The sequence below is a fragment of the Cynoglossus semilaevis genome, chromosome 1, assembly GCF_000523025.1.
Source record: "Cynoglossus semilaevis isolate Cse_v1.0 chromosome 1, Cse_v1.0, whole genome shotgun sequence".
In the NCBI taxonomy this organism is placed as follows: domain Eukaryota; kingdom Metazoa; phylum Chordata; class Actinopteri; order Pleuronectiformes; family Cynoglossidae; genus Cynoglossus; species Cynoglossus semilaevis.
The window spans coordinates 21,168,963-21,187,506 of record NC_024307.1 but is presented as its reverse complement, the minus strand read 5'-3'; the positions used below and the strand labels follow the sequence as shown (position 1 = coordinate 21,187,506).

Genomic DNA, 18,544 nt, shown 5'->3' with positions numbered 1-18,544 from the left:
TGTTGCTTGAGAAACAAGTATTTGGCCTTTGTGACAGCAAGATAAAAGCGAGGCGGTGGCTGCTCGTCTTTTACTGAGATGTTACACTTTGTGTACTTTATACGAGAAAAAAAAAAAGCAAAGACTGAGACCAGGTGCAGAGTAACAATTTATTTCTCCGCAGTGTGCAGAACCAGGCCCAAGTGTTTTGTTCCTTCTTATTCTTTTCTTGCAACTCTTTAGCATGACATGAAAAATTGAATGTTTGCTCTCTTCTCTGAGTGCAGACATTAGTTTCACAACAGTGCTAATGTTGGGAACGGCGATCAACTGATGTATTCGAATGAAGTACTCCTCCCCCTTCCTCCCTCACAGCTCCCGCTCTTGTTTTCCAGGTGAAATTGCTATCCGCGTGTTCAGAGCCTGCACTGAGCTGGGGATTCGAACTGTAGCCGTGTACTCTGAGCAGGACACCGGACAGATGCACAGGTAATGTAATCTGTGCTGTATTGTAGCTACACAGGTCTGCTTGCTTGGAGTCATTTCTGCTGTGATGCCACTGCTGAGTATCAACCACCAAATCCTAACATTTGATTAAAAACACCAGCCATTAGAGGGAGTAAGGGAGCCTTTTCTCTTCTCTCCTGTGTGAGGCCATTTTCTTTGTTTTGCCACTGGTATCAAGTGCAGACATAGGTACAATTCTATTGACATAATAAACATTCAGGTAATTACACCGCCTTAGCTTATACACACAAAACATCCTTATCTGCTCCATTGTCAGCCGCTTCTTATTCCCTAATGTCTTTATTTTGCAAGAGGTGTTTTACTGATTTGCTGTGACTTGTTATCAGCCTTTAATTTTCTCTAGTTTCTCTCTCCTCTTTTTCGTTCTCCTACGAGACTGCGTTTATCTCGTGTTTTTTTTTTTATACCCGTTCTCAGTTTCCATATATCTGACGACCTACAAGAGGTTGATAGAAGCCCAAGTTTCCATAATTAGAGTAGTGAGATTAATTAGGCTAAATATGGATGCCAGTGTTTACTGAGCCTTGAAAATGCTGCCTTGAAACCACAAAAGCTGTTTCCCTTAAAATCCAGAGCATATTTTAACACAGGTTTAAGGTCTTCCTTCATTTAACTTGTGAAAATCCTTTGCACTTCACAGGCAGAAAGCTGATGAGGCTTATCTGATTGGAAAAGGCCTCCCACCTGTTGCTGCATACCTACATATACCTGACATCATTAAAGTGGCCAAGGTAAGGGTTCCGCATATTGAATTTATTTTGTTTTTATTTATGCTATGCTAGACCGCCTCTGGTAGCCCCTGAATGCTTCCAAAGGATCAGGGCCCCTTTGGTAGCCCCCAATCCTTTGGTGGCATTCACTGCTGTTGCTTCAAAAACTTTAATGAACTTAAAACACTGATTCCTACAAGACTGGTGCTTTTCTTTCCTTTCATATTGGTGTCATTTCCTCACTGTGGCACCAGCATGGGAGGTAACAAAATATATAATGTAGTGTAGTGCCCTACACTGCATTAGTTGTGGCCCCCCCAGGGAGAACAGCCAACCACTTTGGGGACCACTGTCCTAGAGTGTAAGGAACAGGCAAGACATCCTTGCAGGTTGCTTGTGTAAAAAAAAAAAAAAAAGTAAAGCTTAATTTAAATAAAAAGTGTTTCTACTGGATGTCAACAGCTCTGAAAATAGCTTTTTGTACACCATCTATCTTCACAAAACACAAGTGAAGTGTATAGGATAGGACAGGCCTTAGAGAGGAGATGGTGGATACATTAAACAAAGTACTGGAGATTGCAGAAGCAGACAGGAGAAAAAGACAAAAACCCTTTGAAGAATGGACTCATGAATGTAGCAAAGAAGGACATGAAGATGTTTGGTCTAACAGTTAAGCAGGCAAAGACAGAGTGAGATGGAGGCTAATGATCTGCTGTGGTGACTCCTGAGGGAAGGAGCTGAAAGAAGGTGAAGAACGACGTCGGTCTCCAGTTAAGAAACTTAACTCAACTTGAATAAGCTATCAGACTTTATTCAGCTTAAAGGATTTCAGTTTGAAGCAATGGTAGGAAGCCTTTAATTAGTATAAAATGATAAGTTCAACACGTCTGTTAACTTTCTTCATGCAAATTGAATGGAAACATAATCTGTCTTTATTACGACTACAGGGACCTTAAAGCTGTGAATGTGAGGCAATTAGGTTAAATTAGTGTAAACTAGGGTGAGTAGGTTGAGTAATGATGCCTGCTAAAAGTTTTTATGCCGATTTTGTTGCGTTTCTTTGAGTGCTTCATATTTGGAAGCAGCCCCTTTGCGGCTAAATACCAGAATTTCCCAGTAGTCAGTCAGAACTGAAGAAGCCTCTTGGATGAGAGGCGACATGTCTTCAAAAAACCTACTCCGTCCAGTTGGTTTTGATGTAACTATTTTTGGAGTTGTTCAAATTAGGAGTTTGTATGTTCTCCCTGTGTATGTGTGGGTTCTCTCCGGGTACTCCGGCTTTCTCCCAAAGCCCAAAAAAACATGCTAAATACGGAAGTAGGTTTATTTGACACTATAAATTGACCATGGGTATGAATGTGAGTGTGAATGGTTGTTTGTCCATACATGTAGCCCTGAGATGGTCTAGCAAACTGTCCAGGGTGAACGCCGCCTGTAGATAGCTGGGATTGACTCCAGCGTCCCCTGTGACTCCAAAAGGAAATAAGTGGTAGATAATGAATGAATGCGTTATTGTTGTTGTAAAGGCTGATTAATTTGTGTTTCCTCTGATTATTTAACTCTCATTGTTTTTCATTGGCATAGCTGCGTTTAATGGATTTCGAAGTTGTACAAATAAGTCTGCGAGAGACTGTCAGACTCCCTTTATTTGAATGTTGTTTACACAGAACCTATAGTGGCTTTGCTGGTAATGAGGAAACAGGGAAAAAGCCAACCTCTGAATTTCTCCCTCGCATCTGAATTCAGGGTTGGTCCAAACTGACTAAACTATTGTCTTAAATAATAATGTTGTTGCTACTACTTCCAAAATGTCCCAAAAAAATAACCAACTATCTGCCCGTTCTATCTGTGTTCCTCAATTTTGATACTTATCACTGTGTTAAATCAGATTTGTTCCTCGCTGCCTCCCTCCATCCCTTTGGGAAGGCCTGCCATTTCTTCCATTATCATTTTCAGGTTGAGCTCTCACAGTTGATAATTTTCTTCAGGGACATGTGGCCAGGCAGCCAAATTGGGAAACATTTGCCATCCAACTCATTTCTCAAAATCCATCTGTCTGTTTGGGAGCCCGGCCACCCTATCCCATCAAGAAGTGTGTCTGTGCGTGTGCGTGTGTGTGTATTTCTGTTCTTTCCACTCCTGTTCTCACTTTTTCAGCGAGTGTCATTCTTCACACTCCATCACTCCATTACCCTGTAACCAAAATAACCACTCCTTCCTGTACCTTCTCTCGGGCGTTCATTTCCCCTCTGTGCTGTGCTAATGTGTGCGTCTGTTTACACAATGTTAGTGCAAGTCTAACGTGTGTAAATCAAGGGGAGCCATGCAGATTTTGCCGTGTCAAATGTTGTGCCAAATGTAATGCCAAATTATCCATGGAATTTATACTGTGACCAGAAGCCATATACTTTTGGATTATGAAATCAAACAAATGTTGACATGGCTACAAATTGCCACCATTATCAGCCTAACATTGACTTAAGTGAACAATGTAGTGCCAATAATTCAAGCTAAACCCATGCTAACTTCAAGATCAACCTACTGCACATTTTCTAGTGCAGTACCAGCTGTCCTACTGACAGGAAAACCTGCCTCCAAGTTTATCTCCTCATTTGAGGTTGACTGGAACTATTTTGGCTGGCGCAATTTGTGGTGGACATGAATATTTTGGAGTTGGACATTTCTGAAGTAGTGAAGAAGTGAATATGTGGTAATGGTTATACTTCCCGGAAGAGAGATCTAAATAAAGACTCACTGGATTCCTTAACTGTCCATCTTGTTTTATTTAATATTATTATTATAATAAAATATTATATTATATTATTATGTAATAATAATATTAATATAATGTAAAAAAATCTACAAACCTACCACAAATACACTTGGTGACCCCTGCTGGTGAGAAATGTTTCTTACTATTTTTTTCTTTTTTTCTTTTTACTGCCCCTCCTAAACAAAAATCTCACAAGAAGTATGTGTAGTGAAATATAATAATATTATAGTTTCAATTAACTCACAATTTACTCACTCAGTGTCAAATATCTGCCTGTTTAGTTGAAAAAAACAAACAAATGCTGATATACTTGCAGGAATTGAAGAAAGACATACAAAGATCTTCAACAGCTCTGATTCTTTTTTTGTTTTGTTTTCATAGCCATCTGCTGCCACCTAGCGGATGAGTATTTAATTGTTCTGCTTTTTGTGCTTTGACAAGCAAAGAAAAATTATATGCAATAAATATTTAAAATAAAATAAATAATTAGTTTTTAGCACAATTAAGTAAAATTTGATAATTTTCCACGGCACGCTAGTGTGCCACGGTACGGTGGTTGGGGATCACTGTTCTAAGGTGTGATGGTTTGGTGTTCTGTAATTTGACTCTGTCTATATTGCATATATATGAAGCTTATTATGTCATTGATGTTTTGTCTTTGCAACAGTCATTGATGGGTGTTCTTTTTGCATACGTTTACAGTATTTCCCTGTGTGTGTGTGTGTCTGTGTGTATGAGTGCTCCGTACCTGGTCGTCTTTTCTGGCCTGCTAGTAACAGCTCCCTAAACAACGGGGCAGCCCATAATTATACACTGCCTTGTATCCAAGAGCAGATGGCACACACTGAGTCAGAGATGGTTCTATCTGTCAAGCTCAGCAGTTACTGTATACTATTGCCATACGCTTGCATGTTTTCTCCTGACACTCAAATTATGATTTGTCTTCTCAATGAGTCTCCTATTGATGAGGATGAGGACAGCTGCAACAATGATATTCTGCTGGCTTGTGGAATGCGTCAAGAGTTATTTCAAGACATCTGTGAAGCCTTTCTCTGCGGGGTTGTTAGTCCGTCTATATGTAGTCCCTCATATCCATTTGGTTTTTGTGTCAGTCAGCGTATCAGCTGCAAGGCTGGTCTGATGCAAGCCAGACGTGTGACCTGAAGTTGAAGCCTCTACAAACACAGGCTGAGCATTAAGATGGTATTTTAAGCTTGAGGTGCTTTAGTTAAATTAAACTTTTCCCCACAGTGTTTAATTGACTGTGACTGTCATTCTGCTCATGACTTAAAATTGTTACAAAGTATCATGATAAATTTCACAAATTATTAAAGGCATACATTTGCCGAGCCCTTATTAATACTCCTATTATCTTCTGCCACTTGTTAGGACAACAACGTGGACGCCATCCACCCAGGCTACGGTTTCCTCTCTGAGCGGGCAGATTTTGCCCAGGCCTGCATTGATGCAGGAGTGAGGTTTGTGGGGCCAACCCCAGAGACGGTCCGCAAGATGGGAGACAAAGTAGAGGCTCGTATGTTGGCCATCAAAGCAGGTATGGACGTAGTTGATGAATCTGATCCACCTTGGTATTTACTCTACCTACAAACTTTTTTATCTGTGACTCCTCACATTGTCTCAACTTCGACAAAGGAAAAAAAGAAAACACACAAAAAAGTGAGAGTGGATCACTTAATTCATAACAAAGCAGCAGGAGGAGACACATTCCTACAGCTCTGCATTTGTCAAGTCATGGCACACATCTGTTACTTCAGATGTACCAACAAAAGAAGTGTGATTCTCTGCAGGAAAACAAAAATCACTGAATCATGTTATCACTTAGTGTTAAACATCAAATCATAACTTTTTCTCTTTTCATCAACCAAAAGCTACATTTCCACCTAAGCTTGATTGTATATCATTAGTTGGTATTTTTTGTTACTGTTTACTGTTTACTTTGCAAAGCTACATCTGTGCAGATTTATGAAGCTGAGGCACTGTGGTTTGTATGATTGAAATAACATCGTCACTGACCTGTAGGATATATGTTCAAAGCAGCTTGAACCTGGACAATATACCATGGAGTTTATTTTTTTGCTTGACAATGTAAATTGTGCTTTGAGAAATAACATTTCTATTAAACACTTTGGCATACAACTATAACAATTGATTTGCTGAAAGAGCGAGGGAGTATTTGTTAATTAAATATAATTTTCTCCATAATTTGTCATTGCTTATTTTACAAAAGGACTATGATAATTGAAATGATAGGAAATTTAAATGAGAGAAATAAGAACGGGAAGTATTTTTCTTTTTCTTTTAATATCACAGTATTATACATAAAAAAAGAAACAAAGGTCTTGTTGTAATTTCTTATAATAAGCTATTATAAATAGCTTATAATAACAAATAAATAGCCATTTGGTTTTTGTTTGTGGCCCCAGTTATACATCATTGCTCCATATGGTAGTGTGTGATAAAATATGTTGAAGTTCATTTATCAGTGGTAGGGTTTCCTCAAATTGAAACCAACTTCTCTTTTACAGTCGGATGCTTTCTGCCTTGATAATGATGAGGATTCTGTCTCCTTTTTTGTTGACCTCTAACCCCGGCTGTGCCCTGGCTCTTTTTGCTTCAGTTCCTACACTCAGAGCTTTTAATTTATCTTTACTGGAGTGCATGAACATAATTATACTAGATCTTTTAGCTCTTTACTTACTTCGAAAAGCCATTGCTCTGCTCATGATCTTCATTAAACTTTTTAGTGGATATTTTGTTTTACACCTTGCTGTAAGAAGATGATTACACTCTGCTGTTAAGAAACTGATTTCCCCTCTGAATACCTCTCTTTGCAGGTGTACCCGTGGTCCCTGGTACCGAGTCTCCAATTTCCAGCATGCGTGAGGCGCAGGTGTTCGCTGAAACATACGGTTTCCCCATCATCTTCAAAGCTGCGTATGGAGGTGGCGGTCGTGGCATGAGAGTGGTCAGAGAGTACGAGGTGAGCTCATCACCTGCTGCCATACGTGCTCACTTGTAAGCAGAGAGAAGATTAAGCAGTGCACTCCCACAGCACAAGTCGTGACTTGATGTTTTATCAGAGACGTGCACCTGTTCCTGGACAAATTTAGATTTTTGTGTGCACATTAATTTTTTGCTTGTTACATCAAAGTGTGAATACCTGAAAGTTACGAAAAGGCCATTTGTCTTTTATTTGCCTGTCACTCTGTGTGTGTGTGTGTGTGTGTGTGTGTGTGTGATGGTGTGCGTGTGTGTGTGTTCTGTCGGGAATAGCTCGGTTACCTGAAGGAACCTTGTTCAGCTGAGAACAGAAGGGATTTTTTTTTAAATTTATGACATCCCTTTATTAAGTTTTGTTTATATGAGCATTTACAAACAGAATGGTGAGACTTTTATAGACTGCATAATCAATCAATGATGTCAGTTTACTCTATTATATTCCATCACCATTTCTGTAGGTGGCCAAGACTCACTTTTGCGCAAAGAGGAATTCCTTCCTCTCATTTCAGTACTACACTGCAAATCTGTACGTGGGTCTTTCTCAGATATATTGGTACTTACAGACAAGTCCGTGCTGGTCGCGGTTTTTGCTAACGCCAGCATAACTTCCTGTTTTGGCCCTTTTGTTTCGGTGGAAAAAAGTATTTGGGCCGAAAACCAAAAATTCACTTTTGGGCCATTCTTCTCCGAAAATGTTCGGTGGCCAAATATTCGGTGCATCCCAAATATATAGTGATAGTAACAGTATGTAATAACTGTAATAGTAAGATAAAATAACAGTATATAGTAGTAATGATAGCTGCAACAGCAAAAAATTATAATTATTTAGGTTGGACCTTTTCTGTAATATACACCAGATAGTTGGTTCAGTTTAAGCAGAAAAAATATTTATACATAAAAAAAAATCATGTCTCCAGTTTTCTCTAATCAAATATTAATAACCCATATATACAGTACTTAGGCTTAAGATAATTTGGACACACTGAGATTCACATTTTCCTCTGGAATAATAACTTGAGATGAGAGTTATGGGATTCATTTAACCTTCCAGTGGACTCACCACCCGCAGGAAGGTTTAAGGGGGTTGGTACGGTGCAATGTGATTTGGGTGGCGACTGCTGCCCCCGCGACCCGGTAACGGATAAGCGGATGAAAATGGATGGATGGATGGATGGATGGATGGGATTCATTTAAGCGCTGACCCATAGTAAAATATCACGTTTGAAACTCTTTGGTCAGCGTTAGTCTTAGTGTCTTCATGCTTTACACACACTAATCTACAGAAGGAATATCAGCGCTGTGTGTTACTTTCTTCCCCGAGACTCACGAGTCAGCAATCTACTGGGAAGAACGACCTTTTCCGAGTTGAACCCCAGTCTAATTAATTAGTTGTCGACATTTCTGGTTATTCAGTGGAGTCACAGGGGCCTGCGCAGCTCAAGTTGATATGATGTGAGAACAATATAAAGAGGTTTTTCGGCACTTCTGGGATCCGAAGCAACAATGCGTGAATTGACTTTTATTCTATTAAGGCTAGCTTGTAGGTCACTTGTATGCCCAATTAACCCAGGGAGCCTAACTAGTTCCACAGCCAGTTCCAATACATTTTTCTACCTAAAATTAGACATGACATGTTTTTTAAAGAGTAAAGAATGTAAAGCTACAGCTGTCAAAGCTGTACGTTGTACCATATAGGTAACAACACACACAATCTACTTACCTACCAGAAGAAGTCTGTTAACCCAGTTGCGTCACTGACTTAGAGATAGAGTATACAAGTATTATAGGCTAGTGTTTCATAGGCAGAATTGTGAGCCCCCTCTCCCTCCAGTGCTCATTAGAGTGATAAACTGCAGTTTAATGCCCTGGTCTAAAGGTTGACTACCAAGTGTAGAAATCTCCACCTGTGTCACCAATATTTTTCCACAACAACCAATTACAAATTAAGCCTCTGATGGAAGTCAGAGTTTCTTTGATATAAGGAATATTCTCCCAGATGACTAAATCTAAGCCAGCGGTCGATGACATCATCACATGATGACGTGACACCATTTAATCATGCAGGCCAAGATCAAAGATGGAGAAGGTTAAAACCCACTTTGAATAAATCCCATTTAGATGTACCAAAAGTCCCTGCAACTGGTCCCAGTTTCTCTTGTGGACATAAGTTTTCTTCTGTAAGTTAAAAGACAGTTGAAAATGGACTTGCATACAGACATGGTGACAGTGACTCATTTTCTTGCCCAGTGAAGAATACTTGCTGTCTTACTGACAAACATAGATTGAGTGGTGACCTTCAGCAGGGCTTGGTCTTGACCTCTTACAGTCCAGTCCTGGTGTGGCATCCTTTGCTCTGAGCCTGTGTAAACAGTCACAACCAGATGGGGAAAAAATACACCATCACACACGAGGGATTCAAATGTAAAATTAAAGATGTTCCCGATAAAAGTAAATTATGTGATAAAGCACAGCAGCCTTATGTGGAAGGACCTGTTTGTAGAGTGACACAGTGCTATTTACACAGACTCTCTTACTCAGACATGATGGATTTCTCCTGTCTGTCTGTCTTTCTGCCAGGAACTGGAGGAGAATTACCAGCGGGCCTACTCTGAGGCTCTGACGGCTTTTGGGAATGGAGCCCTGTTTGTTGAGAAGTTCATTGAAAAGCCCAGACACATTGAAGTACAGATCCTGGGTAGGTGTTCACTGGACAACATGGTTTGTGTCTGCCTTTCAAAGTGTGTAGGTTTTCTATGTTTAATTTTTACCTACTAAAAATAAATAAATAATCAAACAAACAGAGTACATTGCAAGTCGTTGCAAATAGTAACAGTGTTAAAGAAGGTGGTACAACGGTAGAGTGATGAGAGTGGATGAGATTTATTGTCCAGCCAAAGGTTTGACCCATTATTTTTCATCATGATAGCGTATGTAACCCAATAACCACTCAACAGAACGCAAATGAAATCAAACACTGGCCCTTACTGGAAGCATCTGCACCTGGAGAATACACTGTGTATTTGTGCACATGTTTTTTTTTTATAATGTCCAGTAAGCATTTGTGTTTTAATATGTGCCTCTGTGTGTGTTAAAGTATACATCCTTTTGTCTGTGTAACTGTCTGCTTCCCTTGTATCTGTGTGTCCTGTCTGTGTCTGTCTATCTTGATCCTTGTCTGCATGCTGTGTGTTTGTCCACTTGTCTTTCTTTGTGTGTATCCTTCTGTGTGTCTCTTGGTTTGTCTGTCTGCTTGTGTTCTGTTTCTGTGTGTGGTTTTGTTCCTGCCTTTAAAAACATTACTGCAATGTAGTCGTGTGTGCCTGAGTGGTCAGTGTCCATGGATTTTATTTGTATTTCTTGCCTAGTTTTTGTGTGTGTGTGTGTGTGTTTTGCAGCTTGTAAGAGTCAGGTGAACATTGTGCTCCCTGCTGTCATTTGTCTTTGGGCACATGCAGTGTCAATGTTGACCTTAGTATCATGTGTCTTTTCATCTGTATACAGACTGCTTCAAGATGTGCTTTGTAGCAGAAACATTTCTGACACTGCCTGGATTTTCCCAAAGGCTGTCTGTGGCTGACAGCAATAAATTGTCTATTGATCAATATGTCTCTCAGCGAACCCAGGGACCACAGAACATTTCTTTCAAACCTCTGTCCTCACGATGATTCAATTATCCCATTCTCTGAACTGAGTATTTTAAGGATAATCTCTGATTATAATTTCTTGTATCTCTCCTCACCTTCCTGTCTCCTGTTTCCTCAGGTGATAAATATGGTAATGTCATCCACCTGTATGAAAGAGACTGCTCCATTCAGCGCCGGCACCAAAAGGTTAGGTCCTTGTTTCAATGTTCATTTATCCCAAAATTAATATTTGAATGCAGGGTTAGGATTATCTGCGTGACATTTATGCTGTATTGCCTTGATTAGCATGAAATAGATGTTGTTGAGGAATGGGAATGACATGAAGGTCAAGGATGAAATCAAGCCTGAATGTTTTTATTTATTCCTTTTTTCCTGACCAGTCAACCAGTTAAGCCAGAGAAATAATTAGGATTGATGCCGTTCTAGTGATAGCATTGATTATTATGACACTGGTGTCCAGAGTAGCAGGGAGTAAGAGGCTTAAACAGTAATAATCCACCCTTAATGCTGTTTGAATAGAAGTCTTCATGCAGGGAAGAAATAAGCTGTTTGAGAGCAAGATATAATTTTATTAGTAACTACATCTACCTAGGATTGCCACTAGGTGGCAGTGACGCGAGGTGGGTAAGATCATTACTTAGCACTGTCCCTAAATTCATCTGTACTGCTCTTTTTTGTAGATGGGATTGTTGAGCCCCTCCACATTTTTAGCTTTCGAACTTTATTTTATACACGAAGCCTTAAAATATTGATGAGGCCAGATAAACAGAAAAAGTCCAAATACTAATCAGTGATGGTTCTTTGTAATTGTCCACCTTTTGAGCTCTCTTTCGGTCAGAGTCTTGTTACAGTGCCCTGCAATAGCTCTGTGACCTCCCTGTCAAGCACACCCCTCATTTTCAGAACCCACCTTCTGCCTTAGGCAAATAAGGGGGGAGGTGGGCACATTGCTAAATTTAAATGTCGACACACCCAACCAATGAGTGAGCTGCAGTCAGCCTTTAAAGAACATTTGGCTGCTCCATTCTTTGGTTCTAATCATAGGGGATGATTAGTGTGTGTGATTTTCAGGTGTAATTCCCAGCCTTTGGGATTCCAAAAAAGTGACATGTAATATTTCCTGACAAATGATCCTCTTGAAATGTTTCCTTGCCATTTTAATTCCCAGTATTAATAACACAATGCAAGCCAAAGCCCCTGTTCTTGAATCCTGACCACTTGATGTAGGATCATGTGGTTGATTATGTCTGAAGGTTTTTCTTCTCGCCTTAAATTAATAATTATTCCTTGGGGTGTTTTTTTTTTTTTTTTTTTTTTTTTTTTTGCAATTGGCATGCTAGAAAAAGCATATTCAGGTTCCAGTGTTTTCAATTTGATTTATTGGTAATTAAACCTTCCTTTTCTTTTTTTACACTGTGTTGTGAAGCAATGCTCAGGAGCCAGAGCCAGACGAAATAACTGGCTGAATATGTCTTGAAATGAGTCGCTCCATCTGGTGTATTGAATCTACAATTATACCGTCTGGATCGAAATGATTTAACAAAGCATGTTATGAAAACAGATAGCGGCAATTACTTCACATGGTTTATAAATTAATTGTAGATGTAGTTTTGTCTTTGTTTAGGGAATCAGTTGCAACGCAGGAGATTAAACAATTAAATGAACTACGGCAATACATCTCAAGCATCTATAGTTTTGACTAAGTGATACTTGTGTGTAGAGTGTGCTGTGAAAGAAATCAACTGTTGTGATGAACCAAGCAGACAATTATTACCCACCTCTATGGTTCCTGGTGGCTCTGTGGGGAGTTCAAGCATCTGTCAGCTTGTTGTTGGCGCCTCAGTTTGCAGTTTAACTGGGTTCACTTTCAACAGATCATGATGCTGCTGTCGCACTTTACCTGGAAATGCCCTTTTTATGACCATTTGTCTCACATTTGTTTGCAGTTACATTTGTTGGTAGTTCCTGAATTACTTAGTACAGGTGTTTATAGTGCTTGTGATGGGTACATCTGACTATTTTGTGATTCTGACAACAGTTTACAACTTTCTGTCTTAAGACTTTATTGACATCATCCGAAACTGCCTTTGTTTTTAAAGGTTGTGGAGATTGCACCGGCCATCCAACTGGATCCTCAGCTCAGAGACAGACTCCATGCTGATGCTGTCAATCTGGCCAGACAGGTAGGATTGTATGACTATTGATGACATGTGACATCTGTTCTGTCGCCACTCCCCAAAAATTCAGGTCAAATATATCATTACATTGCAAAGAAAAAAAATAACCTGAAGTAAATGGTAAGAAGCATTTAATGGCAGAACCTCTCCTCAATCATTTTTCAATCAGAGAGTGCACAAAATTAATAGATGTGAAAAATAAAATAATATAAAATATTCATGGTCCACTAGCCTGGTGATGAGATCCATTATTCACCAGGAAGTAGACTTTTCCCTTAGCTGACATGGGAAGTATCAACTCCTTTAAACTGCACTTCGTGAATATTTGGTCACTTGTTGTGAAGTCTTAGCAGACTGGCGTGAAAAATCTTTCTGTAGAAGTGTGCGTTACATTAAGGTTGTGTTTAGAAGGTCTACTCAATCTTCTAACAGCAATTAGTCTGTAGAAAATTCTCTCCAGGGATTTAAAGCTGCTGTGTACCTATGATAAAAAGGGGCAAAAATGTTTGTGTGTGTCTGGGAAAATAAAAACGGTGTCAGCGTTTGGGTGGATGTAGATGTCAACTGTGCAGATGCTTAATATATTTATGAATTTTGTGAGTAAGCTAAACGTAACAACGTAACTTATAATCACCTTCTCTGCCAAGATAAAATAAAAAAAAAATGTCAACAATGAGCCAGATGAAAGCTTAGATTGTTATTAGCCTTTAAAAAATTGTGCTGCTGTTTTTGGCTGTATGTGAGCAGCACCACATAAATCTTTTTATCTCTAAAAAGGAATAATAAAAAACATCCTCCTGTTTTTGTAATAGCCCAGTTGAATATGAGGAGTTTATTGAGAGAATGAAATTACCTTCATTTATACTTACCTTTAGTAGTGATGGAGACGGTTATGGTCAGGAGAGCAGCCCTATATGACTCACTATATGACCTTGTTCTAGAGTGATTTTTTTCAGTGATTAAATTATAGCAATAGAGAGAAATATCTGCATCTCTCTGCTTTTATTTTATTAATTTATTTATTTGTGATATCAGCTTCGGTCTCTTAACATGTCATGTTTGTTTCCTGGTGTCATGTGACACCAGTAATGTGGTTGATGATAGGTGATAGCTTTAGCACATACATGCGTGCTATGCGACGCCTCTAAATGTGCACACGGTCATATCTATGCTCCATAACTCAGGCATACTGCTTTGCCCAAAACTTGCATTTATCATGATTACTAATGATAAGTCAGGTCCACTGTCCTTCCTGTACTGTGACGATAAAAAATAATAGTGACGATAGCAGCAGGTAGTTGTAGTTTGTGTTCTACACCTAACAGATTGAGCTAACAGATTTTACTAATGACATCTTCACAGTGTCTTGTAGAACGTGTCGAGTGACTTTTAAAACAACAATTCTGTCAGTTGCAGACTTTACTGACCTGTGCTCTGTTAGATTGGTCTGACGCGTCTAACCGCAAGTCAAAGCCCCCGCTCGATGAGATGGTACTTTAAGATCCTGCAGTGACCATTGGCAATTGCATTCATACCTGTGCTCAGTTTGGAGAAACCTGGGGAAACGATCACTAATCTATTAAAATGCAGTTTTCGTACAGAAAAAAACATCAGTCACTAATGGGAATTGAACCGATGGTCTTCTTGTAGTAAGGCAAGAACAGTGACCTCTCTTCCACAATGTGGCTTACACTTATTTTATAAGTCAAGAAATTGTGATCCATATATCACCCTCAAACAATCTAATAAGTGGAGCAGAGGTTTTACTTCAACAGCTTGCATAATAGCCCTCCGGACTTCTCCCCATCCCCAAATTTTGTATTTTCACATTTTCATGCAGAACAATGAAGCAGAAGCTGCAGAATTACTGCCACTGAAAAGGAGCTGTGGCCTCTCTTCTCTCCCAGGCTTCCTTTTGTTGCTTTTCTCCTCTTTGTATTGCCATTGTATTTCACCTTTCCCTGTTTCTCGCAGTAGATGGTTGCATCTCAGGGAGGAGTTCAGTTTCACACTGTGGGACTGAATCCTACCACCTGAGTAATGCTGTACGTGTATTTGTCAAATTGATGATACATGTGCAAGACCTTTTTAATCTCATGTGATCTCTGTTATTTTTCATTCTCTTTTTCAAACACGACATTAATTTAGCCGTTATTGTTGCAGCTCTTGACTAAACATAAGCACACACATTAACTGGTGCACATTAGTCTTAAGTGGCCAATTTTATCCTGTTAATTTTTCTTGCGAAGTGGCCAATTTTATCCTGTTAATTTTATCCTGTTGACATTTTTATTCCAGCTCAGTCATTGCTGCACAAAGAAAGAAGGCGCACACACTCAGACAATTTAACACATCAAATACATTGTGTTATTAGTAGTGGTACAGAGAACCGTGTTGACGTGTTTCTGTATTGGACCGGTGGATAGAGTGGTCTCAGTTCAGTGTGCCCTATGAATAGAACAGTGTGCAAATTTATATTTAAGATGCACTCTGTGCTGAAAGCTCAGTGAATCTGCGCTCGACTACTCCACCTTAGGCTGCATTGTCAAGCATAGATCCACTAATTGGTGCCTCCCACATTCATTCACACCAAGGTGCTACATGCGGCACTAGCTTGTTGCAACATGGATAATGCCTCAAATTATGAGTGAAATTTATGTGAAAATGTAATTACAATTCATGAATGTTTCATAAATAAATGACAGAACACAACTGCAGCGTGGCATAGGAAAATAAAGGTGTGCATGCTGCTGGAAAGGTTAAGGTGTCAAGGTGGCATGCCTCCTTAAAGGCTTTTTTTTAAGGTGGCATGACTAGATACCTTAAAAAAACTTTAAGGGGGTCTGTTCTTTAATAAGTAATGAACCATGGGTCCTGATCATTAAGGATTTTTTTATATCTCTTTTATTAAGAGTTAATAAGCTTATTCAATGAGCTCTACAGAAGATGGGTGATTTATCAGATGCATTTACTTTATTATTGTTTTTACAAGGTGCCATTTGTTTTATATGGTTCTTACTTCTAAGTATGCATGGCACACATTTTCAATGAACTACAACACTAAAGCATCGAATCGAACTGTGAATTTTGTTTCATTTTCAATGAACTACAACACTAAAGCATTGAATCGAACTGTGAATTTTGTTTTGCACCCCAGTTATTAGAGGACCTTCTTTTTAATCAGCAGTGCACTCCAATGTATTATCATAGTAATCCAGGAGTTCAGCTGGCATGCACTTCTGCACATGGACTGTTCTTTTACCCCACACACCACAAAAGTCTTCTTGTGCAGCACTTTGAATCAACTGCTATACACTGGGATCTACATGAACAGTATATAGGTAGATATAAACAGAAAGTAGATTCACTCTACACTATGAGATCACACCCTCCACTAACTCATCACACACATTTACCATTTTCCCTCTCATCTCCACACATACCTGCTATTCTGTTGCCATTTTCTGGATTTAATGGTATCTCTGTAGTACTGGAACTCAGTCCCCCTTCATTTGGCCATCTTCTCCCATCTTCCATTATCAGCAGCCTCAATCTGAGTCTTTCAGAAGAACAGTGCAGTCTTTCAACTCGCTGTGGGTCACAGCACTGGCTGATAGAAAGTTGCCTGGCAACACTGAGGGCTACTGAAGATCTGCTAGCTCTTGGTAAAGAAGACAACAGTCACACTGATGAATGTCAGAGCAGTGAATCATGGGCAAATCAGAAATATTATCAAATGGCCCAGCTCTACCTTCTCTGTGCTGTTTCTGTGTTCTGGGCAGCGTTGTTGCTGATGTTTCCTTTGTCCAAAACATGTACTACTTCAGCCAGACCTGATTTGTTTGAATGATGCGTCTCATAGCAGTAGGATGTTTTCAAAATCTAACTGATTGACCCTCTGATTGCTTGATGCTTGATTTCATACTCAGCCTCTCAGGTTGAAGTGATGATCCTGTCTTTTGAAGGGCTTTTTTGATATTGACATTGACATGTTTTTTTTCCATAGCAATTTAACATCTACAGTAGTAGTTTTTCTCTACTTTAATGCAATTCATTAGTATTAGTTCGAACCATCATTATTTTTGGCCCAGCACCAAATTTACATTACTATCCGTACTACTACTTGCACTGGAGTACTAGTCTGCAGTGTGAAGAGAAAAACTGTAAATGTCATCTGGAGTCAATAAAAAATCAAATGGGTTGGAAATGGGTATTGAATGCCATAGTTTTTGTCATTTAGAATGAAGCGTTTTCTTTTTTTGTATTTGTTGTGATACATTGAGAAGTGTTGAATGAAACTTGGATCCAGATGGAGTCAATGGTAGCAGTGGATCTGCTTTGTTTTTTATTGTTTTTTTTTTCCGTTTAATTGGCTTGAGTTTTACAACAGGAAGTATAGTTTTAATGGCTGCCCTTGAACATAAATCCTCATTGCTCTAAAATCACCTTCTTTACAGTATGTGCTGCCCATAAGGCACACAGCATCTGTGCACTGAAGGCCTGTGTTTTACCTGCTCATTCAAACGCTGAATTTGTGCATAATAGGCCATTATTACATTGACTTAAAAATAACACAAAGACGTAGTCACAGAGATTTTTCACAAACCTTGAGAGATGCGTGTGATTTTCTTTTTGAACAGCTAATTACTGCACAGTGTATTTTCCTGAGCTTTGGAGAGTCTTGTCATTGAAGGCCTTGATCTCACAATGTGTTTCCTCCAGGTCTTCATACTTTGTGGCAGACAGAGGCTCATCCTGTCTTAGTTTCTGTGAAGGTTTAACCAACTTGTTTTTGTTTAAATGACTAATGACTAAGAGCTTTAAAACTCTTGGTCCATGCTGATAAACTAAAATGCAATAAGAAAATACAAGGGCTGGTCACTGGCACACTGTGAGAGAACAATTGGAAAATATGTTTAATAAATGATCACTTTTTACATGGATTTTGCCTAATGAAATAAAAAATAAAATTTGTGTGAGTTACGTATGTTGCTCAAATATAAATAAAATAAATGATACAGTGAGTGAAATTAAACAAGAAACACAAAGGGTAAACAAGGAAGAAAACATTTAATTCCATTACTTTACTAAAGTATCCATCTTTTCATATGAAAGGCATTGTTATGTAAAATGGTTAATGACAAGATTGTTTACAACTCCATCAGCTGTGTGTTTCTTATTTTGACTGCTTACATCCAAGTTAAACTTTTAGGAAGTCCAACATGATTTACTGTCTCTTTAAGGCTGTAACTTTACATTCTGGTCATTGCAGCAGATGCATGGCTGAGACACATCTGTTTGTTGACATGAATGTCCCTATGACATTCATGTCAACAAACAGGTGTGTGTGACTTTCTGCTGAGGTGTACCAGGTATATGTACTGTATGTGCCAGCTCTAACTCCAGTGTGGTGCAGTCTCATATGTTTTAATGTCCCTGGATACACAGACTTCAAGGCTAACTGGGGTATAGCCTCTGGCTCCATGTGGAGGTGGTTTACTTCCAAAGACCCTTTGGAAGAACTTATCAACTGTGGCAGCTGTTGTGCTCTTGGAACCAGTGTGGTTTTGCCGAGCTCACAGTTGTCAGGACCAAGATGGTCAAACCACCACTGTTACTCTGAAATTCAAGGGGAAACCTCGGAATTGTTTAAATGAAAACTATACAGTCATGTCATCATGTTGTAATTTAACACAGCAGATTACCCTTATC

At 39.2% G+C, this 18,544-nt stretch overlaps 1 protein-coding gene across 2 annotated transcripts in view; it reads left to right on the top strand.

Moving 5' to 3' along the window:
- The window catches only part of pcxb (pyruvate carboxylase b), a 236,066-nt gene that overhangs the window by 13,621 nt on the left and 203,901 nt on the right, over positions 1 to 18,544 (top strand). For both annotated transcript variants that reach the window (XM_008318759.3, XM_008318767.3), the window contains exons 3-9: positions 375 to 468; positions 1,148 to 1,238; positions 5,380 to 5,545; positions 6,846 to 6,991; positions 9,589 to 9,706; positions 10,774 to 10,841; positions 12,755 to 12,838. In XM_008318759.3, coding sequence (XP_008316981.1) covers positions 375 to 468; positions 1,148 to 1,238; positions 5,380 to 5,545; positions 6,846 to 6,991; positions 9,589 to 9,706; positions 10,774 to 10,841; positions 12,755 to 12,838 — 767 coding nt within the window. The remainder of the gene's footprint in view (positions 1 to 374; positions 469 to 1,147; positions 1,239 to 5,379; positions 5,546 to 6,845; positions 6,992 to 9,588; positions 9,707 to 10,773; positions 10,842 to 12,754; positions 12,839 to 18,544) is intronic.